Source organism: Lates calcarifer, linkage group LG18 (assembly GCF_001640805.2).
Source record: "Lates calcarifer isolate ASB-BC8 linkage group LG18, TLL_Latcal_v3, whole genome shotgun sequence".
Classification (NCBI taxonomy): Eukaryota; Metazoa; Chordata; class Actinopteri; family Centropomidae; genus Lates; species Lates calcarifer.
Window position 1 is genome coordinate 5,214,991 of NC_066850.1, and position 16,621 is coordinate 5,231,611.

Genomic DNA, 16,621 nt, shown 5'->3' on the forward strand with positions numbered 1-16,621 from the left:
ACAGAATGAACCAGGACAGATGTTTCATCATGACAAGAGAGATGAGAAAAAAAACAGACATCCCTTCCAGTCAAGGCTCCACCTCTTTATGAGGCTTGCCAGGAAAAAGGGCCATATAGGCAAATGTCCAGACTCCTTATCTGGAGGACTGAGCTGTAGTGAAGTCACATCGTGGGTGCTGGACCACGACAGGATGATGACACAGGACTTTAAGACCCCATGAGTTGTGTGAGTGAATGCTTGTATTCATACAAAAAGTAGGTCACCAAGACTCTTCCTATTCTCCCCCCGCGGGTCAGTCTGTTACTGGTTTGTCTGTGAAGATTCCCAGTCGTGCTGTATAAGGTAACTGAACTGGCTTGAGGTTCTTGTTCTCCAATCTGAAGAGGCCTTTTCAGATGAGAAGCAAAACGTCCTCAAGAACCTCAGTCAAGTCCCTTATGTAGCACTGGTTTGTTCTCAGTTAAAAGGTTGAAAGGGCAATTTTTGTTCCTCGAAGCCACATCTGTCCTGCTGTGGATGCTGTGAGTCCAACCTGAGGCTGGAGGCTGAGGAGCATTTGCTCGACTTCTTGACCTGCTGCTGGAAAACTACTTTAAGTGGCAGTGGGGGAAGGTGGATTGGAACCACTTCGCCGCTACCTACAAGCTGATGTTTTATACAGAAGGAGAAAGAAGAGGAAGGAGCATCAACTTGTGAAATGCCTCAACAAATATCAGTAAGTACTGACCTTTTAACTGTTTCCACAGATAGATTGGTAGATAGGCAGACTGACCATATCGTTTCCTGCATGTTGTTTCATCAGCTGGCTGGTGCCAATTTCTGGGAGGATACATCCGACAGGCTTGGACACATGTGACGTCAGGAGGCCATGGACGTTTCCTGCATGAACCTGGTAATGTGTCACAAAACAGAAAATGATTCAGAGTGAGATGAGAAGGTGATACTCACACCCAGATCAACAAACTGATGTAAAGTTTTCTTTGTCGTGCTGTAATTCGACCCTGTGTAAATTTATGCAAGGCAAGGACATAAGCCTTTACACTGAAGAACATTTAGAAGCATTCTGATATGAGAAATTTAAGATTTTGTGTTGTTATGTATACAATCAAAGTGGATAAATTGTAAGGACATAATTGTTTATACAAAACATAAAATATCTGCAGCATGAAACACGCAGCTGAAGTTACTGTTTGGAATGAGGACGATCAAACTGGACTTAATTATGGGTTTTAAGCAAAATATTCAAGGAAATTTAACTGTTTTTAAATTGAAATTTTTACAAAAACAAATGTAGATAAGATAAAGAAACAGCACAGGATTAAAGGTACATTTCTAGAAATGTATTTCAAGGGAGTGGGTGAATAAAATAATCTTGTGCAAACCTTTTTATTTGGGTTCACATCACGCGCATCCTCTCTCTCCTCTGGTTTGTCTATGATTTTTGGCATTCGCCTGGAGAAAAAGTCCAAAAACGTTCATTGTGGTAACGCTGAAGAGTTATGTGTCCAAATCAAAGAAGCCCTTGTGCCTTAGTAACTGAATTTCTTACTGTCGCTTCTTGTCGCTCATGGTGTTAGTGTGACAGTGGACTGAAATACTGTAGGTAAGATTTGAGTTAAGTCTCTGACAAAATCTGTGGATCAGTTTGTAGATACAATGTTTTTTAAGTTTTTAAGATGGACCAATGAACTGTGAGGCACGGAACACATGGAACATCAGCTGTGCATTCCATGACATCACAGTTACACCTTAACATTCCGAAGTGAACACACTTATTTTACATTGTGGCAAACGGTCAGTATTAACAATAGGCCTAATGTGGGGTCATTTGGGGTCATGGAGGTTTTCTTCAACTGTTCAAAAAACACATTTAACATTATTTTATCACTCTACTTCATTACTTTTCTAATTTTAGGAGATTTGCTTATAACCATGATTTTGAGCTGGTGTCGTCTGCTACAGAAGATAATACACGACTTCTCTTTGGGGTCTCTGAGATATCAGCTGTAGAACATGGTTGAATATAATTGATCTATACACCTCACTTTGCCATTAATAACTGAAGGTTTTCAAAGAACCTCAGATGGTGTTCTCTAATTTAAATCTTGATTGGATAATAGTATTCACAGAGCACCAACATCAAACATTAAAAGTTCAATTGGCAGTTGACAAATGGATGGGAAACCTAACTAAATTAACAGTCTGTTTTAAACATATTTCTGACCATTCTTAAGAGTTGTCATTTTACATCATGCTTTTAACCTTTTTTTAAATATATATTTAACTTGCTCTTGAGTTAAGTGATGTTTGCGCTGCAGCTTGCAAATATTGTCCACTTGGTGGCGCCAGTGGATAATAGAAGTTACTCTATAGTGGCTGGTATTCCCTTAAAACTGTTTTTAAGCCATGGTGGCCATCCTTCAAGTTCTGAATTTAAAAAACACACAAACAAGACACCCAGAAGCACAAAAAATGATTATGTATTGATTATTTTCAAATGTTGCATATGTTATTTATTTAATATTCTGCCTACAGAGAGTTGTCTGTGTGGTCTACAGGCTTCTCTCAGTGGAATTTGTCTTTTTCCTTGGACAGTTTGTGAGGTTGTGTTGTCCTTTTTACAGTGATGTGTCATTGCTACAGGCTAAATCACTCCATGTAGAACACATACAGTTTGCCTAAATAGACTGGTTCACACAAACACGCACACACACACGCATATACACAGCTCTCTGAAGCTAGGACAGTAATTACATGTCTAAATCTGACAGAGCGTCCAACCGCCAGTGTCTGGCTGTACTCTGTGTGTGTGTGTGTGTGTGTGTGTGTGAGACATTGGTAAAGACAGAGACAGGCTGGCTGGAATCTGTTGAGGGTAGGGTTATACTGAGGGTGTTGCTGCACTCAAACACACACACACACACACACACACACACACACACATATATATATATATATATATATATATATATATATATATATATATATATAAGAAGGCCAAGCAGTGCCACATCACCCACCCTCACCACTCAGTCCACTTTGCACGCACACTCACCCTCACACACTGTTTTCATCACTCATATCACACACATAATAAATAATACACGTTATTCCATTTAACTCTAGTTATATGACTTTTTTGCATTTTCATTTAAAAAAAAGAATCAATATTTTTATAAATACATTTAATTTCCTGGTTTTTGCAGATTAAAAAATAAATCTTTGTACTAACATTAATGAAACTGTAATTTCCTCCTGATTATGCTGGTGTGTTGCAACCAGATGTGGAAAGTACATTTACACAAATATATTATCAAGGTGTTTGTAATTTACTTGTGTATTTCCATTTTATGATACTGTGTACTTCTACTTCTCTATATTTCAGAGTTAAGTACTATTACTTTATTATATTTATTACATTTAAAAAATGATCTTAACACTTCTTCCACTGCTGCTTTCAGAAGTTTGAATTTGATATTAGAGGTGACATCCACACTTTCTGAGTCTCCAGACTGAAACATTTCCCAGTTTCCTCTTCTCCTTCCTCTCTGTATTTTCCATCAGTCAGTCCCAGATACAGATAGAAGACAAATTTAAAGGAGAAAACACACACACAAGTGTCTTAATAAGTCTGTGATCACCACATAAAGTCTCCAGGTCTCTGATGATGGTGGTGGAAAGCGTTGTGTAACACGTCGCTCCTGAACCTCCCATAGGTGTTCAGCTGGGTTTGGTTCACTGCAAAAGGAGTTTTGATCATTCATCAGACCGTGGAGTGAGCCCTCATGCGCTGAGGATGGGACACCGTCATCCTGGGACAAGTCACATGCCCCAAAACATGATAGGACGTTAATGCCTCTCAATATGTTTCCAATCCCATTAATTCAGGTTTTTCCTTTAATTTGTAACCCTGTTTATATCGCTGGTTTTTGAAGCCTGTAACAGACGGAGGGGGGGCATGGTGAAGGTTGTGCAACATGCCACTGAGTCAGTCTTCTACCCTGAGGGCAGACATTTTCACCCTGCTTCATTACTGCAACAGGCAGGCTCACGTTCTCTCTCTCTCTCTCTTTTTTCTGTGTGTGTCCATGTGTGTGTGTGTGTGTGTGTGTCCAGACCAGATACAGTAAACTCATCTCGCTATGCTCCTAAACATGCAGCTTCATGCTCTGCCCTCCACCACAGGCACACACGTGTGAAGAGTCTTGACGGAGAGGGAAGAGTTTATCATTTAGCAACAAGGAAGAAAGTCAAAGAGTGTGTGTGTGTGTGTGTGTAGTGTAGTGTAGTGTGTGTGTAGGGAGCCTCCCTCCCTAGAGGTTGTGTATGGGCTTGTTACAACAACATTCCTCCTCTCAGCTGCTTCTGAACAGCACATTCCTGCAGGAAGAGGGAGATAGAAAGAGAAAAGAGGGTGAGTAAAAGGGGGGAGAAAGGTAAGAGGAGAGGGAGCTAAAATGGAGGAGTGGGGGAGAAAGTGAGAGAGGGAGAAGTAGAATATACTGTAGAGAAGATGGAAGAGAGAGTAAGGAAGCAGGGGCAGAGGAAATTGGTAAAGGAAGGAAAATGGAGTAATAATAATATTAATATGATATGTAATGAATCCCTGTTGTGTTATTCATGTTCAGCTGACCCCCCCCTTCTCCCTCCACAGAGAGGTCAGAGGTCAGGGTCAGACACAGTACAGTGCAACCAGAGCCAGCGCTGAGAAAAGGAAGTGACGGAGAGGAGGCCACAAGGTCTCTCTTAAAATATTATTCCCTATACAACCATAACACACTCACACACACACACACACACACACACACACACACACACACACACACAATGCACTAGAGTACTCTTTGGTGTGTTCATTTCTTCAGTCTGCTTGACCTGTTTTCAGTTTCCGGTGGAAGGAAGATACAGATTTGACCACAGACACACATAATGATTCAGCCGCACAATTACACTTACGTATGTGTGTATATGTATATATATATATATATATATATATATATATCAGCAGAAAAACAGAGACAGAGCTAAAAGCTTGTTGACAGATTGAATGTTGTGTGTGTATCTGTCAGAACAAATGTCACTTGTATGTCACAATACAACACAGAGAGAAGAGACATTGTTATCATGTCTGGTAATTGAGGAAGGAGCAGAAACGTGGAGGGATGAAGGGGGAGCTAAGAAAACATAAAATATTTACTGGGATAACAAGCAAATAAGCTTAAAGACAAGAGCAACAAAAAGCAGTTTGTGTGTCGTACAAAGCTTGTTGGCTCTGCGACAGCGTCCCCTCTCTGTCTTCCTCTCACTCGGCCTGAATAGATGGGTTTGTTTGTCGTCACCGGTCGAACTAAAGGGAAGTAAAGTGACTCTATTCTCTGTCTCTCTACGTGTCTACTGGGTTTGGCAGACAAGTCTATCCAGAATTCAGATTTACCATTTCTTTATTCTTCTCTTCATCATTTCCTTCCTTTCTTTGTCACTTAAATTACATATGAATGAAGTGGATGCTCAAAATTAGTGTCCTTAAACATAATTATATAACACTTATATAATTTTAATCTGCTTCTGCCACTACTAGACCTTACACTGGCGCTGCTGTCAGTACAAATAGTAGCACCACTACTTCTTAAGCACTAGTACTACTATAATTTTTAATACCACATAATGACACACCCTCTCTTTCACTCTTTGTTTCTCTAAATCCAAATATGTTTTGTTTGGAAAAGCAAATACGTGGCACAAATACATACCTCCCCTCCTGACTGTTAATGGAGATGTTACTTGATACATTTGTTTGTTTCTATTTCTGGCAGTATCTTAATCCAGATTATATATCTGACCCATTAATCTGTTGGCTGTTAGCTGCTTCTTCACCATGGGTTTTGCATTATCTATCTATCTATCTATCTATCTATCTATCTATCTATCTATCTATCTATCTATCTATCTATCTATCTATCTATCTGTGTGTGTTATAAGGATTAAAATCCAGTGATGGCTGTATGTCTGCTGCATGACAGGATTATCAAAGCTGTTTACTCAGGTTTTAGACCATGGAGATGATTAACCTGTTTCTCCTGTATAGATATATATGCTGGAGTCCCTCTGCCGCTGAAAGAATTACACAGAGCGCCACTTGGAGAGCTTACATAACTGGAATACTTTCACATTAATGCATCAGTGATTTAACACCGAAAGAGTGACAAAGAACATTTTACAGCTCATTAATTTAGCTTGTAATCAGGTATTTCTGAATTGTAAGATTACTACTTTAACTTAAGCACTGTTTCGTTAAAAGCAGCAATACACCTGAGAAAATAATGAAACTGCCATGTGGGGTCAATAGGGGTCCATAAGTTTTGCCCCAGGCCCACCTAGGGGAATGAATACCCCACCTAATAAAATTTACACAGCATACAAAAAAACACCTTTAGAAAATAAAATATATATATATATCCATGTACAGTATCGTATAATAAAATGATAAAAGACATTTAAATAAAGCAATGTAATTGATAATACCAACAATCCGCGTCAAAACGACAGACACACATTCTATCCTATCAGAGCTAGCTATAGCTTTAGAGCGACGTCCACTCTAGCCAATGACATTCTAATCCCAGGTGTCGGCTGTCCAATCAGAGGCGGTTATACTCTGGAAGAGGAGGGCTGTGTTTTCCGCTGGCTGTGCCCAGTCCGGATGTTCCTCAGTAGCGAATAACGAGCAGCAGTGTGTGAATGTGGCAACCGAGGTAGACAGGGAGGGGTAGGTAGACTGTCCAGAGCTGGGGTCTTTTTTTGGGGTCTTTTTTTTCTTTATTTTTCTTAACTTACAGAGCATATTGTTTACGGTTTATGTTACGCCACGGCTGTAAACTTGTTCGTAGAGCAGAAAAACCGGGCCGCCGCTGCTTTTCTTTGGGACTAACGGCTGTCGCTGTGAAAACAGCCCAGAAGAAAGAAGGAAAGGGAGAAACAACATGGGGCGATAATAAAAAAAAAAAGAAGGTGTAGTGTTATGAACCGACGATGACTCCCTGGGGGGATCCGTGAAGCTTATTTATTTTTATTTATTCCTCCTCTTCCTTTTCCCCTGTTTCTTTTTTTGTTTTATTTTTACGTTTTCTCCTCCCTTGCTACTTTGGAGGGGGGATTGTGTGTGTGGGGTTTTTTTGTTTTTGTTTTTGTTTTTGTTTTTTTAAAGAAAAGGCAACGGGATACATTACAAGAGGACTGAAGGATGGACCAAGCCGGCATCCTGAGAAAGTTTATCCACGGGGTGAAGGCCATGAGCGAGGGGGACGAGGAGAGGGGAGAGGACAACTTCGGCAACGACTTTATGGTGGGTCTAAAAAATTAACAGGAGCATACCTAGCTTCCTTTACCGCATATCTATCTCAGCCAGACCTCTTTCCCTTCATAATTTCCACCATACTTGACCCTCTATGTCCCACCCCCCTCCTCCCTTTCCCAGTCTCCTGGTTCCCTGTATCCCTCAGGAGGTGAGGCAGGGGCGGCCACACTGCCCTCTTCCTTTTCCTCCCTGTTTCCAGGCTTTACATGGCGGCCTAGCATTGTCTCCCAAAACCACAGAAACACCACCGGCTCCTGTTTCTTTTAAATAAACACACAAATAACAAAACAAGGCGCATTCACGTCCCTTTCTAGCCCTGGGATATATGTATATATATATATGTATGTATTTTTTTGCATGGCGTTGTTGGAATAGCTTAGCTTGTAGCTAAAGTGTAGTGTTGTTGTGGCTATTTGCTTACTGTCTGTTAACCATGCCTGACTGTTTTAGGATACAGTGCAGTGACTCATTGTTCTCTCTGAATAGTTCAATAAGCAGTGAATGACCGGTAACCAAACCTGAACTTAATTGTATGCATGATCTCTAGTGTGTTATCTGTAGTATTTGTAACAGTCTATATGAAACATAGGATGGCTGAAGGTACAGTAAATATTTTGAGCACAGATGTGCTGTAGACAGTCCAACCAGAACCTTTTATTCAGTAAATACAGCTTACCCAGCTTTCAGGCTCAGTACTCGCAGTTTACCTTAAGAGATTGGGCAAAATATTCTTAGTATAATTCAGTAAAATTCACCAACACCACAAACTACAGACTCCAGAGAGCAAAGATGAATCAAAACACTCTAAATTAAAACATAATAACCTTCATAAAGGTTGGATTTAGTGCAGGGTTGTGGCAGTGACAGTAATAAACTGGCAACTGAGCGTAAATGTTAATGGTATGAATTCTGAAGAATATAGCACAGTTTATAGTTTCTTTTGAGATGGAAAAGAGAGTTTTGTTGGTAAAGTAACATGCTCTGATGACATTATGTTTGCCCAATGATGACCGCTGACCTGCAGCCATCGCTTTGCCTTCACTGCATCACTGGATGTTATTGTGTTGCAACTCTTGACTCAAAATAGGACCTCTCCCAGGCTTGTGAAATAGCTGAAATAGCCACAAGAGGGATGGTGCTTCTGATAACGCGTGTGTCATTATGTGATCATTTTAGCTCAATGGTTTATGATTCGTAAGTCAGGAAATAATGTGTTGGTGTTAGTGAAGTATTCAGGTTAAATATGCCTCAGTTATTTGTGTTTATTTCATATAAACATACATTATGTTTCAGGGAAGTGAAGTGTTGTGATTTATTTTATGGCATTACACTGTGATTGTTCGGTAAAGAGGCTAATAAGCATTAGCCTAGTTAACTTTTTCTCCTTTTGCCTACAGTTATACACACACTCACACTCCCTTCTCCTCACTTCCTACTTCATGCAAGCTGCTTGCTGGAGCTTGCAACATTCTTTCTTGGCCCATTTCATAACATTTTGTCCTGGCTTTAAAAGTGGAGCTTTATCAACTATTGGGCACACTTTGAATAAAAGCAACACAGTCTGACAGGCCATTCTCTCCAAAACTAGATAACAAGACAAATCCTGGAATGTGCACAACTCTATGTACGTGTCTGATAGTTTCTGATGACCTGACCCGTCCCGTCCTTCAAGTGTGTGTTTCAGAAAACAGGGAGGTAGTGGATGTTGCGCAAAAACCAGGGGCACTGGGCCATGTTAGAAGTTCTTTGTGGATGAGGGAGACACCAAACGGCGCTGGGATTAGTCTAATTTACAGGCCATTCATTTCATAATACATGTAATCAGAACTTCTACACCTCTACTTTTTAAAAATTCTTACCCAGTACACATTTTTATTGGCTGCGGCTTCCTCTTAACCTTAAATTCTCCATGAAGGCTTGACTCAGTAAATGTAGGTTCTTCTTTTAGTCCCACCATACTTCTCATTCATAACTTTACACACATCCACGCCTTGTTGCCCGGCCTACTACAACCACAGCCCTCTGCTGCTGGGTGGAACTGTAGGCGAAGCAATGCGATCTTAAAACTTGTTGTTTAGGTAGGAAAGATTTCCTCCTTTATCAGTTTTCCCAGCAAAACACCCCTCCAGCCTTTGCGGCTGCTGAAAATAGCGTCTTTTTTAAATTCAGAATCACTCTTTTCAAACACCACTGACTGCTTGTCTTGCCTTCGTTCTTCATGTGGTATCTGTTCAGTTTCCTTTCCAGTTAGTTTTACTGGCATGAAATTTGCTTTCACAATGAAAAATATTTCCTGTTAGCCGTTATGCTATCACGCATTCCTCCAGACAATCGGCTCACATTTTAGGTCCTTGTACTTTCTTTAATTTGATCTGTTTCCTCATTCAGGTTATTCACAGTAACTAGGTTATTTTTGTGCTGCAAACTTGCTGAACGGCATCTTTACAGTGTCCGTGTAAACGGGGCTTCGAGCTATGTTCTCTCGGCAGCTGGCGACATCAGCTTGTGTATGTGGAGTCCCACCTAAATTATTCAGCAGACACAGCAGCTTGTAGACAAGAAAACTTGTTCTGATTCGAGTGCAGGTGGGCCGCGTGCCAGCGCACCAAGCACAATTAAGCCGTGTCAGCCAACATATACATAAGTGAGCGCTTTAGCCGATTGCTGCTGGTCTCTCGTACCAATTTCGAGCTTTGTATGAAGCTTTCAATTGCTGGAGTCAAACACACAATACCGCAAGCACATGGGGTGTGCTCCTCTGCTCACTGAGTCACCAGAACACCCTGACATAACACCCACTTTAACTGCCTATTGTTGTTTATATATAGAAAGTGTTTTATAGACGTAATTACAGTGCTCTGGTGGGGCAACAAGTCAGAGATTATACACTTTGTTCAGTACTCTTTTTCAGCTGTTTAATGCAACGGGATATTTTTTTTCCCTACCTGGCACCCAAATCTGACAAGTGTGGTGATCTTGTCATGTTTGAATCGTGGCTCTGTACGGGGCGCTGTTAGTTTTAGCAGTTTCATTTAGTGGCGTACGTGTTTGTTTAGAAACATCAACACCTGATCTCATTGCACGGCACACACTGGTGCATGTGGTGTGACTACATTAGGGCCACTAATGAGGTCCAAGGAGAGTGCAGGGTTAAAGCCATAAATTGGACACATTTTTGGTCATAATCTTGGTGTAATTTCTCCCTTCATTCTCTGTGTTTTTCTGTTGAGTTTATGACAGAGTATGTTATAAAATAGATGCTAAACAGCTTTGCATGTCGGTGGATCTAAATGCCAGTGAGACCTTCAGTAACCATTTGAAAGATTTAAGCTTCAGTGATGATATGGTGCAATGTGTCATCAGTAAAAGGCACACCGTATGATCATTTTAACCAATTTGGTCTGAAGATAACGGCTTAATCCAGAGGGATACAAGGGAAAATATGTACTGTTGGGTTCTGGACGCTGTGTCATGACGCAGGTTCTGCAAAAAGTGGGGGCATCTGTGCAGTAGCTGGTTCCACAAAACCAAACAAAGGCAATCTTACTTGTTTCACAAGGGTGGTTATCAACTGGCTCTGTCAACCCACGACTTTCCAAACCAGCTATTAGTGCGCTTATGTAAGAGAGCCAGAGTTTTTTTTTTTTTTTTTTAAACAAATAGATAGTTACAAAGGCTGCACCACAGACACATCCAGAGAAGATTTAAAAGAAGGTGAAAAGTTGATTGTGATTCTGTTATTAAACAAAACTAGAGTGAAAACTTTCAAAGACGCCCAAAAGGTAAGATAAACCAGAGAGAGAAAATGTGATCAGGTGTAAATCAATCGTCATCATCATCATCTTCTTGATATAATTAGCTGAAAGAACAACTTCCTCCATTTTGGATTGCGTGACCGCCACCTCGACCGTGTGAATTTTGCACATCTTAAGTTTGGTTTTACCCAACTGCTGTGAGTGAGTCCTCTGATTGTGACAGTTCCTTCTAAATGAATTGAATCTGTTGCGAAAGGCTGCTGCTGCTGTCCTCTCCTGGTGTGTCCAAAATTGTATTGCTGACTCACAAATCTGGCTTTGTGAACCAGGCTTCACCGTTTGTATGGGCAGAGCTTTCACTGCCTGCTGTTTCGGAGAGATGTATTTTGCACTTCAGTTTTTGATGTGTCACTTCCTGTGGGCAGAGAAAGTGTCTGTATTCGACCGGAGTTCACGGTTTCTCTGGTTTGTCAGTCTAGAGTCTCTGTTCTTTTATTGCATATATTTATATATGTCTAGGTGACAGTTGTTTGAGGTGGAGCTCAGGGGCAGGTTGACTGAACACACAGCTGTTCATAGACATGCAAGCTGCAGGGATTGAGCTTGTGACCTCTGTGTTATGGGAAACCTTCTGTAACTAGTAAGCCACCATGCGCCTGAAAGAAACATGCTATTACAGAAAACATTCACCCAAAAAAATGCTTCACAGAGTTGTACACATGCTTTGTTTTTGCAGGGTTGTCCCCAGTGGATCTGCAAACCTTTGGCACTCTGATAGCAGCATTACAAAAGACAGGGCATTTAACTTCTTGAGAACAAACAGTTGTGATTTGGTGTCTTTTCGTATGCCAAGTGCCCTGGTATGTCACGCGAACAGACGTTTGCATATGAACAGGTGGGCATCATGGGCTACATGTGAAGATAGGAGGAGGCAGGCACTTAAAGTGTCTGTACCGAGGTGTAAAAATCATTTCACAGGTTCAGTGAGTGTGGCTACAAAGTGGTTTAACTTGGAACTGAGATGCTAACTGAGCATGATGTAAAGACAGGAAATAAACCACACAGCCGGAAACAAGATGAAACAATGTTACCTATACCTGTACCTGTTTTCTGGGCTCAACATCCAAGTCTAGACAGGGTTTAGACATGGGAGGTTGACCTGCATGAGTGTGTGTTCCTGCTCCACCTTTGTGAGCAGTTCTAGACGCCCAAGCAGGACATCAAAGAAAGAGAAAAAGTGCTAACACCCGCTCTCTAAATGGGTGTCCTGTCGGGCGGACATTACACTCAGAGGGGAGGCAAGAAAATGGGATGTGAAAATGGCAAACACACTAGTGTGTGTGAGTTCTCATGGGTTTGTGCTTGTGTGTAGTAATAGTTTTGACTGTCACCAGGTGGTCTTCCCCTTCGCTTTTCTTAGTCGTGTGTGTATGGTAAGTGCCTGCACACACATCTCAGCTTCCAACACATGATCTGGAAACTTTTTTGCCCTTGTATTACACAAGGGTTGTCGCATTCAGACCAACGTTTGCTCTGCGGTAAAACAACGTAAGGGGCTGCGTTTGTCGGGAGTGTGATGTTTCATACAGCGACGAGACAGCGAAATTCGATCGGGAAAGTCCAGTTGGCGAGACGTCACGTTGCATTGTAGCCTTTGATTTTTCTGAATAAAAAGCAGATTATTTCCCTTTCAGGTGGACAGTTTGGAAGTGAGCGGATTACGTGATCTGTCTTTTGGTGAAATAAAACACCACTCACACTATGCACGGTATGCTGCGTTCTCATTTTCAAACTCATCAGTCAGTCATTGTGTTGAAAACGAGGCTGGAGGCCGACAGGACACGGGCCTTGTGTGTTTTTACAGCCCCGGGCTTTAGGTTTAGATTTATCTAAAAACTGATGCGTGACAAATAGTGAAAAGAATGAATTTATTCATTTGAGCAGCAACAGAGGGCAGTTTGCTGCAGTTTGTCCTGTGATGTGTTCTCATCGGATGAACCCGACGACACACAGCATACTGACCATTTGATCAGTCACATGCTGGGACCCTGTGCTGTTGTTTATGGTGCATTTGTTGTCCTGTTTGCCTGCTTTTAATCTAAGCCGCACAAATTTCAGCTCAGTCGACTTAGCAGTGAAGTTTTGAATGGTTATGTCAGCAGCTAAGAAGAAAAGTAATCCACCATTTTTTTTATTTTCAGTGGTTGTCTGCTGTCACCCATCGTGGCTAAAAAAAACAGGTCTTGTGTGTGTGTGTATTTGCCTCTGTGCTTTTATTAGCTTGTTTGTGTGCGTGGGTGCAGGGGAAGGTACGCTGCGGGGGTCGGCTGCTGTTTCGCGAGTGTGTGAGTTTGTGAGTGTGTTGGTGTCGCGGTGAGTCTGCCTCATGTTACTGTAACAAGACTTCCCAATTTCTTTTTGGTGTCACAAGCCGCCTTCTTTCTCACCCTCCCCTCCCACTGCTTAACCCAGAAACCAGACTTTTGCCCCTAAGCTGGGTGTTTCTCAGAAGAGATGCAACACAATATTTCCGCTCTTGTTGGTGTGTGTGTGAAGCTTTATATGATGAAAGCTAGCCGACCCACCATCAAGGCCGGAGAACTTTCTTGATCAAGATGAGGAGACAGAGAAACGCTTTGGAAACTATGCAGCAATCCCCCGAGTTTGTACATGGTGGGAGTCGTCTTGGCCTATATCTCTTTTTGGGCACCAGGAGGGTGTCACATTATTGTGGTAATACAAAATATTGTATGAACACATAGAAATACACACTTAACAACAGATAGCTGTTGAATAATACCTCCATCTGAAGATGTACGTGATCACACAGGCACATTAAAGTCAGGCCTGAGAGCGCAGGGTCACCAGTTTGACCCACCATCCAGGCTGGGAATATCTGAGCAGGGAAGTGATTAACACACACACACAAACACACTGAGCATGCACCAAACACACAATGAGCTCCTGTCCCAGATGATTGGGATTATATGCAGTTTGTCCACATCTGCTTCCTGCTGCAGGCCGAGATCCAGAGTCGGAAATAACCACCGGGCATACACCAGTAAATGCTAACCGTGTTTGCTGAGTGACGGTGAGGTAAACAGTTTTAACTACAACTCCAAACACGTCAGACTTCGTAGTTTGTGTATTTGGGCTTCTGAGTTTTTAGACTCTTTCTAGACTACTTACTTTAGAGAAGCAAATAATAGCGACGAGACAGGGGAGGTCATGCTGTGAAAATTGTGTCATTCTTATCTTTGCAGGAAAAGTCACATGGTGGTCAGCTGCAGAATAGCTTGACCGAAAGTGGTGGGGGGTCAAACCCTGAGGAGAAGTTACATGACAGCTCAATGTACAGTAGATGTGTTTTTGTATCTTCTCTCATTCTGTCATTTATTTAGGCAGATTTTTCCATATATGAAATGCAATTTGACATTTGTTTCCATCTCCTACTGGAGTTGTGTGCAACAAGGTAAATATTAATCTCAAGTCTGTTGCGTTTAAAGAAGCGTTTTTATTGAATTTCAGGTGTTTGATTTCAGATTTGGCTCTCATATTTGAATTTTCCACTTCCCTCTGCTCTACTTAGCCCTCATCAGTTTCTCTGACTGTCCCTCCATCTCTTTCCTCTCCACATCCTTCCTCTTCATTCTCTTCCCTTTGTCCACTTTGTTTTGTCTCGTGACGTTTTAAAGGCACAAACCCACCGACTCATTAGTCAAAGGAAGCAGTATGAGTAGATTTTCTGTGTCTCTTGTTCTTTCTAAATCTACTGCAGTAGCTGACACTTGAGGTCCCAGAGGAAGTGCCGGGGGTTTTAAATGGCTGGGTGAACTGGGTGCTTTCAGTTCAGCACAGGTGTTTCCTGCGGTCAGCGTGACACTGTCGCCGATCACACACACACAGGCAGACTCGCGGTTTAAGTTAGCTACAGATGCTCACGATGCACACTTCTTATATGTTAATAGGTAGCTACTTAGCAGCTGAATTTGGTGAATAAACATTCTTCCTTCCCTTCAGAGGTTCCTATTTTTAACATTACCTTCTGCTTTTTGAATCATCATGAACTCCCTGGGTCTCTGACTTGCATAACAGACGTGCAGTGATTCTGTCAGATGGTGTAGGATTGAAAATGAAAGAGTGACAGGCCGAGAGAAAGCGAACCCTGGTGGCTAATTAAAGGACAGTACATTGTGCTTTGTGCCAGAGAATGATGGGATATTAACACCCCTACATAGATGTGTGTGTGTTCATGCCCACTCATGCTATCAGTGCTCCACTGACCTATATTGGCCCGAAGCCATAAAGTGGAAATGGCTGCACAGTACATGAGTGCGCACATGTTTGCATGCGTGCATGCAGCCTGGCGACTGATGCTAGTTGTTGGACAAAATCTTTGTCAGGATCTTTAGCTAATGAACACGTCTCTCTCTCTCACACACACACACACACACACACACACACACACACACACACACACACAGAGTGGACCCCTGACTCACACCAGTGGTCAGGGTGTGGTTTGCTGTTGTTTCCTTAGTGATTGAGCTTGATTAGTTAAGTTGTTGTGAACAGCAGGCACCTGGCACGATGACCTGTTCTCTCAAAAATCCTGTTTTTTTTTTTTCTTTTGGTGACAAAACATTTAAAGGAATAGTTCAGTTATTCACTGAGGAGATCCGTGCTGCACGTCTGTGATGTAAAAATATAGCTGAAGCAGGTTAGCTTAGCTTAGCAGAAAGACCGGAAACAGGGGGAAACAGCTAGCTTGACTAACAAACATCCTACACCACTACAGCCCAGTAATTACCACATATTTCATTTGTTTAATTTATATAAAAACAGTGTGTAGATGACAGTGTCAGATTATTTCTAGGCAAACTGTGTCCGAAATCACTCACTCATTCACTCCCACCCTACTCACTATCTAGGGAATTCAGTGGAGAGGACTATGTGTGTTAATATGTGTGAATATTTTCAGTTTGCTGTGTTTCCTATTTGTCTTACTGTATTTTAACTTATTTTTTATTTTCTAATCACTTAACTCCTTAATAATTTAATTGATAAATGATTCTTTTACACTTTGTCTTAACTGCTTTTCAGATTTTATGTAAAAAGCTCTTTGAATTTCCTTGATGTTGAAATGTGCTGCACAAAAAAACTTGCCTTTACAGCTATTTGACTCGCTCTCTGATGCATTGTGGGATACTTTGAGTCCACTAATAATTATCTATACATTCAGACAGCACTACAAAACAGATTTCAGCCCCAGTCTTTATGCTAAGCTAAGCTCAGCTAAGCTAAGCCTTACTGGCTGTTTGTGCCATCTACATATAAAGTTCACAAACGTAAGAGTGGTGTCAGTCTTCTCATCTGACTCTCAGCAAGAAAGTGATTAAGTATATTTCCCAAAATGTCAAACTATTCCTCATCCCACAATTCCACACTTCTCCATTCACTTGATAAATTCATAACACATTCAAAGCATCCGACACGGTCCCGTTTCTCT

At 41.5% G+C, this 16,621-nt stretch overlaps 1 protein-coding gene and 1 long non-coding RNA gene across 4 annotated transcripts in view; both read left to right on the top strand.

Moving 5' to 3' along the window:
* Positions 1-590: 590 nt before the first annotated feature.
* On the top strand, positions 591-1,173 carry LOC127143530 (uncharacterized). The gene is made up of 2 exons (XR_007815045.1): positions 591-718; positions 806-1,173. It is a non-coding gene; the product is annotated as an uncharacterized LOC127143530 (long non-coding RNA).
* Positions 1,174-6,697: 5,524 nt separating this feature from the next.
* ptpn12 (protein tyrosine phosphatase non-receptor type 12) overlaps positions 6,698-16,621 on the top strand; it is a 42,739-nt gene continuing 32,815 nt past the window's right edge. The window contains exon 1 of one of the 3 annotated variants that reach the window (XM_018686966.2): positions 6,698-7,345. In XM_018686966.2, coding sequence (XP_018542482.1) covers positions 7,244-7,345 — 102 coding nt within the window. In that variant the 5' untranslated portion in view covers positions 6,698-7,243. The remainder of the gene's footprint in view (positions 7,346-16,621) is intronic. The other 2 variants (XM_018686967.2, XM_018686968.2) reach the window with 2 other exon arrangements.